Source organism: Hippopotamus amphibius, chromosome 11 (assembly GCF_030028045.1).
Source record: "Hippopotamus amphibius kiboko isolate mHipAmp2 chromosome 11, mHipAmp2.hap2, whole genome shotgun sequence".
In the NCBI taxonomy this organism is placed as follows: domain Eukaryota; kingdom Metazoa; phylum Chordata; class Mammalia; order Artiodactyla; family Hippopotamidae; genus Hippopotamus; species Hippopotamus amphibius.
In genome coordinates this window covers 87715694-87722905 of record NC_080196.1, presented here as the reverse complement: position 1 = coordinate 87722905, position 7212 = coordinate 87715694, and the positions used below count along the sequence as shown (strand labels likewise).

Below are 7212 nucleotides of genomic sequence, written 5' to 3'. Positions count from 1 at the left end.
GAGATCAATTAAGTCACCTTAGCAGTATTTATAAACATAAAGGGGCATGTCCATTATTTGTGTTGTGGGAAGTCAGCCAGGAGCAAAGTCAGGAAAGAAGGCAGAAGATTTAAGCTAAAAGGAAAGTAACATTTCTGTCTTCTATTTTTAAGGACAGGTTTTCAATGCACATGCCCTACTAGGTGCCAATAAGGACCTGACTAATATGTGTGCAAATGCCCTAAGGTAGGAGTGCCAATGGGTGGGCTGACAGTGGTCAAGTCTACATATTAATTTTATTACACAGAAAAATAAATACAAGATTCAAAAACTGAAATCCATTTCACCTGGTAATTAAAATATCATTCTAAAAGGAAGGCAGTTTCCTAAGACTGAAAGTCACCAAGTAAAATGAAGTTGTCTAATAAAACTCATCATTCTCAGATTCCTAACTGAGGGAAAGGAGAAAAGAAATTCTTTTCTCTGTGACAAGTTACTTTCCTAAGTGACTTCTTTTAATTTAAAAAGGGCGCGGGGGGGGGGGGGGGGGGGGGCAGGGGCCGGGGCAGAGGGGGAAATTTTCCATGAGTTTTGAATATACAAATGCCACAAACAGCTTCTGAGGCTGAAGCTATGACAATGAACTTCCATGTCACAAAGAGGAGGAGGAGTAAGTGGAAGGGAACAGTGCAGAGGAAACACAGTAACAGTGTATTACAGTAGGTATTTACGTCTGCTATCCTCATCCAACGTAAGGTCAACAACTTCTGCAGGTGAAGCCCAAGTCTGCTGGGGAGTCACAGCAGTCCATGACTGTGTTTGCCGGGTGCTAACATACTGCGTGCCAGAGCCATGCTTCCATGAAGAAACACTCTGAATCACACCTCCTCGAGGATGAACACACCTGCAATTGAAATGAAGAGCAAAAGCATGGTTAAACCTACCACAGGAAAAATAGAAGGCAATAGAGCTTCAGTTGTATTGATCAATACTTTTCCTAAGCCTATTATGCAAGTTCATGAAACCCACAACCAATATCTGTCCCCCCTTTCCTCCTTCCCTCCACGTCTGTCTATCTGACTGTCCGTGCCTCTCTCAGTTTAGCCTAAAAAAGGCCAAGAGTCTTGTATCATTCACAAACTCCTGAGTTATGTCTAGATCTGTTACTGAAAATGGATAAGATGATGTTTCTCTGAATTCGTTTAAGCCTCTGGGGTCTTCAGGATAGGGCAGCATATAAATCCTGAGCAAAATTAAGATGCCCAGACAACCTTAGTCTGAGCAAATGAAACAGTAAGAAACACAGGTGAAAACTGTTCTTAAAATAAGTTCTGTGCCATATTTGTTAATAATACTTTCAAAAACAATAATAGTAATACCCCTTTTACAGATTAGATTTCTAAATGTCTCTAAGTACTAGGTCATGAGGTACAGATCAATTTCCCTCATCCTGAAGGTGACCACAGAAACACCTGGCTAGTTCATCACAACCACTTACTCTTTATTTCAGTGAAAATAACAAGGCTGAAGTACTCAGTTCAGATTCTCTAAAAGTGTCCCACGTAAGAGGGACAGAACTGCCTTGCTGACAAATCTCATCGACTGGGAGAGGACTGTTTCAGAAATATCTACATATTGAATTCCACATATCCAGTCCAATGACAGAACTGTGAACCTCCAGGAAGAACCACTGAGTAAGTTTTGATTCAAATGAAAGGAAGGCAAGCAGCTCAAGCTATCACTGTTCCTGATGTCCACACACCTAGATCACAGACCTGTCTCTATGCAGCATATGTGAGAAGTGACAAGTGGCATGATTCTAATCACAGAAACTACTACAGTGGATCCGGGGCAGCTGTTCTGACAACCTGTATACAATGCGTGATGCTGAGTCACTTAAGAACTCCAGCTTCCATTCCATGCTACTTGCACCTCTAGGTTCAAAAGAAAACAGAGTAACAATAGACAAGGTTTAGCTGCAGAACTGCCCCTAAGAACCCTTAAGCTTGTGAAAAGAGGCCCTGCTCCTACAAAAGCTAGCCTGAAAATGACTCCCTTACCAAGAGAGGTGCAGAAAAACAGATCCCTTGGGGCCAGAGTAGGGGCAGAATGCAGATTTGTTATAGTACCAGAGGGCCATCATCTTTTCAGAAATGGATTAACTAGTTACTAACCCAGAAGTGACCATATTTTCAAAGATTAGCTAGTGAAAAGCATTAAAATAAGACACACAAAGTCCAAAGTCTAATCCAAATCTGTCCACCTCTTAAATACATTCAGATTAAATGACTGAGTGGTCATGCAAGAATGTCAGCCAAAGGAGTCCATTCAATATTTTGAAGAAACGGTTTTGATGACTGATGACAACAGAATACTAAGATTATTAAGCAGTTTCCTCTCATTTGACACACCCAACAGATCCATGAGGTAGATGTGGAAGTTATTATCCATACTCTGACAGGGAAACTGAGGATTAAAGAGGTTACATGACTTGCCCAGGGTCACACCGTTTGACAGTATAGGCAAAAGAACTTCAGGCCAAGTCTGATGTCTGGTCCAATGCTTTCCACAACATCATGCTGTTACTTTACAAACGTGTGTATTAAATTGGGTAAGGCAAAACACAGCAAGAGTCAGCACAGTGCAGATAGGCCCAGACCAACAATTTAAAAATACAAAGTTCTTCAACAGTACAAAAGCTCATCTGTACAAGTAGTAACTGAAGTAAAGCTTGTGAGAAACTTAGAAAAATCAGGGAATGAATGGCTACCAAAAAAAGTCAATGTAATCTTTGCCAGAATTCCTAGAAATAACTCTGAAATAAAAGCAACATTTAGTCCCAATTGTTACTCTGTACTGCTCCTTAAGTAATCATACAGTGTAACATCAGGACATGAGGTAGTGGCATTAAAAGGGATCTAATCCAATCTTCCCATTTTGTAGAAGAGAAAACCAAGGCCAAAAGACAACTGCCCAGGGTCTTAAGAAAGTAAAGCATGGAACCAGAACAAAATCAGGTCTCCACTGGGGAGTTTATTTCCAACTAAATAACTATGTCTTTCTCAGGCTGCACCTGAAGTACTATATACTATGTTTGATTGTAAGGAGAACTGCATAGGCCCCTGGGGGTAATACAATAAAGAGCTAAGCAGATTCTAGAAAGTGTCCAGAGTAGGAGAGAGGTTTAGAGACGGCATTTACTAATGAGGAATGGCTGAGAGAGAATAAGATGAGGCATTTCTTCAGCTACGTAAATTAAATCACTTTTGTAGTTATGTTACAAATAGTTCCAGTTACTGGAAACCAAATTGGGCCACTTCAAGCAAAAAAAGAAAATTTACTAGAAAAGCACCTTTAGTTGAGCACCTCAAAGAACCTAATGATGATGGACGATGGAACAAACAGGCCTCATTCATTTGACTTAAGCCCCAATCCTCTTAGTCTGTTTCTCTTCAAAATTTTAAATTCTCTGGAGAATGTTATGATCCTATCTTTGGTCAAAAGCTTTCCTGTCTCCTATTAACTGCAACTGGAAGGGCAATTGCTAAAGCAGGGAGAATTGCCACGGAAGGCAGCTCCTCCACCTGTACAGAGATCTTGAGAGCAGAATAACAACCATGAACCAGTTTCTAGAAGGCAAGTTTTAGATGATCATTACTACACAACAATTACAGCCACTACAAAAAATAGAATAATCTGCCTTTTAAACATTCAAGCAATTGCTGGGATGTCTGTTAAGAATGTTAATAACATTTTGCATACAGGCAAAACTATCCTGTTAAAAGTCAGGATAGCAGTTACAGAGGGCAAGGTGCGACAGAGGAAGCTGTGATTGGGAAGTGGCATAAGGGGGACTTCTGTTTCTTGATCTGAGAGCTGGTTACTCAGGTATGGGTACAAAAGCTAAAGTGTACACTTATGACGTTTCCTGTGTGTGTTATAAGCCAATAAAACACTCAAATTTTTTTTTTTTATGATTTAATGACCTCAGCCACCTTGAATAAAATGGTAGCTAGGAGATGGATAAGGACAGAACAAGACTTAAAACACATTTTTTTTTAAGTACAGGGGAAAAAAGGTCAAGCTCTATTTTATAAAATGGTACTTCCAGAATAACTTACCAGGAGGAAACTGAACTGCAACAATTGTTATAAGCCCTACAGAGAAGCCCTATAAAGGATGTGAGAGGCTCAAAATTTTGTAAGGCAACTAACATAAAACAGTTTCATGTATTACCACATATTCTTTTTCTATTATGAAAGATATGGGGTGGGAACATACTCAGCTGTTTTATAACTGGTCCAATCAGATTCCAGTGCAGACACAAGCTCTTTTTTCACAAAGCATTTAATCTTCATATGACTGGCAACAGGTTTGCACAACTAGAGTCACATTTTGAGTCTTATAACCAAGAAAAACTGCTTAGGCCTCACTTCCATAACCCACCCCCCAACCCAATCCACTACTTATAAACAATAAATTTTTTTTTTTAATTGGCTGCGTTGGGTCTTCGTTGTTGCACATGGGCTTTCTGTAGTTGCGGTGAGCGGGGGCTACTCTTCATTGTGGTGTGCAGGCTCCTCATTGCGGTGGCTTCTCTTGTTGCAGAGCATGGGCTCTCGGAACGCAGGCCTCAGTAGCTGTGGCGCACGGGCTCAACAGCTGTGGCTCACGGGCTCTAGAGCTCAGGTTCAATAGTTGTGGCACATGAGCATAGTTGCTCCATGGCATGTGGGATCTTCCTGGAGCAGGGATCAAACCCACGTCCCCTGCACTGGCAGGTGGATTCTTAACCACTGCACCATCAGGGAAGCCCCAACAATAAGTTTTGATAGAATAATTTCCAGCTCTTCATACACTAAAACCAATCAAGGAGAGACTTCAGAGTAGAAAGGGAGAAAACACAAAAAGAGGGCAGGCTCTGATGATCAGCTGTTGATACACTTACTATTCTAAGCAAGCAACATTAAAAATTAATCATTTTTGCTCTCATTTACAGATCCTGAAGGTGACCTCTTAGATAACATTCCTACTTATTTTTCCTAACTGAAGGTAGAGTGAATCCTTGTAGCTTCAGGGAAATGCTCATCTGCCTCCCTTGCTTTTTTAGGGTTAATGTTAGCAACTGGTTCTAAGAAGCAATCAGTCTTAAATGCAAAAGCGTCCCCACATCAATTCTGCTGAAGGGTGAACCAACAGTAACCAATGACCACAGGACCATGTGAAAGGAGGTAAGGATCTGATTACTCATAAAAGCTTCAGACCACAGGTACTGAAATAACTGTTGCAACACAGTTCCATAACATAAAGATCCATGCTACACGCATTCATCTTCCTAGCGCAATTACCAATGAGGCTGGTAGAAGAAAAGAAGGATAAAGGACCAAGGATAAAGAAAAACATTAGCAAGAGGGTCATAAGTTTAAACTTATGGCAAAATTAAGTGGGCTCAGAAGAACTAGAGATGTTGGAAAAGTCTCCATCTCACTGGCAGAGAGCATCTTGTGAAACTGGACTGTCCAAAAATTAACTCCTAGAAATGACAATTTAGGTAATGACAGGAGTTCATCACAGCAATCCAAGGCAGCCATAAAAGATGCACTCAACCATTAGTTTGGAAAACATGCTTTCTAGTTGATGACTAGAAGAAACACGGAAGCTAAGTGAACATGTCAAAATCTAAAATAAAAGAGCAGGGAAAGATGTTAGCATGCAAGCAAAAAAAACCAGTTTCTCAAAAAAAAAAAAAAAAAAAAAAAAGTACATCACAACCAGAATTACTGAGTGCAAGGGTCAACAAAACGGAATGCTTCCAATATGGAAAAATGGCACCCAACACAAGTCAGAGCAACCACAATCCCAAAGAGAACAACTCAAGAACCAAGTTTTTTAAAGCTCTCAGAAAGCCCACAAGGTAGAATACCAAAAAGGAAAACTAAGAACAGGACAACTAAATCCAAACAAAACATCTATGCATGCAAGTCAAATTAGAACAAAAAGATGTCGATCAAAACCTAAAACCTTCTTCCAAGCGATAACCCTGCCAGAAGCCCATCAATACTTCATAACTGCAACCCTAGACCTGTAAAAGAAATAAATTCCAGATGAGATACAGGCAGCCAATTCCAACACTACCAACAAGAAAGCCTCTCCCCACCAACTTGCTTCTCAGCTTCTCAATATCAATGTTTGAAAGATTATCATGCTTCTTCTAAAGAAATTGCTGAAAAAATTTTCAGAAAGACATAGCAGAGTCAATGAGATTCTACTCAGTCCTAGACCCAAGGACCAAAGTAAAAGATCCCCTCAAAATGATACAAGAGTCCATTCAAAGTACTCCAATAGAATTTATCAACTCTACATTCCACTGTATGGACAGTTATTAACCACTACTGAGATTTCAAGACAGATCTATCGCCTCCAGGATATGATTTCCCCAGGATTCAAACTAAAGGATCAGAATAAAAAAAAATAAAAAAAAAATCTTTATGCTTCAGAGCCTGTAAGGAAAAAGTCCTTGAAAGTAATGCTATAGCATGTTATTTAAAATGTACCCAAAGTCACCTGACTTAGTTAAGAGTGAAACATCCATGTTTATAGAGTAAAATGAAAATCGGAATAAAAAACTTCAAGTTCAGAGAAGGGTGTACTAGAGATAATCTTTGTGTACGTGTGTGTGTTGGATGTGAGAGAAACTTAGAATTTAAATTTCCAGGTTTTAACAGACATAATATAACTTCAACTCCAGATAAAAATATTGGTGGAAAAGCTCCAGATTTCATTATGGAAGGCAAGTTGAACAAAGAATCTGAAAAGAATTGTCGCTCACTCTATAACCATTTCTAGGCACAAGAAGACAATAAAGAAGGGAGATCGGTAGAAGTTAATAGAGAACTGGACCTAGTGATAAGCCTCAGGACAGAGTAAGAGATTAGACAGACAACACAGATTATAACCTGTTCTTTCCAACTTAAGTAGGAACACATGAGTAACACTGAATTAAATTTGAAAAGTAAGTCAAGAGTAAATTGGTAACTGGATAATGTGCTCCTGGCACAAGTGAAGATAATTTACCTACAACCACCTATCAATCAATAGGCTGAATAAGTTTTATAGTACAGAGTCTGAAATGAAAAATACCATAGTATTCTAGAAAGATCTTGACATGGGGCTTAAAAGTATAATAATGTCTTCTATATTTATACAATGCTAAAATAAAATAATGACACACAT

The 7212-nt window shown here is 39.3% G+C and overlaps 1 protein-coding gene across 2 annotated transcripts in view; it reads right to left on the bottom strand.

The window, feature by feature from the left end:
- Nucleotides 1–469: 469 nt before the first annotated feature.
- The window catches only part of ARK2N (arkadia (RNF111) N-terminal like PKA signaling regulator 2N), a 40400-nt gene continuing 33657 nt past the window's right edge, over nucleotides 470–7212 (bottom strand). For both annotated transcript variants that reach the window (XM_057698947.1, XM_057698948.1), the window contains one exon: nucleotides 470–883. In XM_057698947.1, the coding sequence (XP_057554930.1) occupies nucleotides 694–883 (190 nt within the window). In that variant the 3' untranslated portion in view covers nucleotides 470–693. The remainder of the gene's footprint in view (nucleotides 884–7212) is intronic.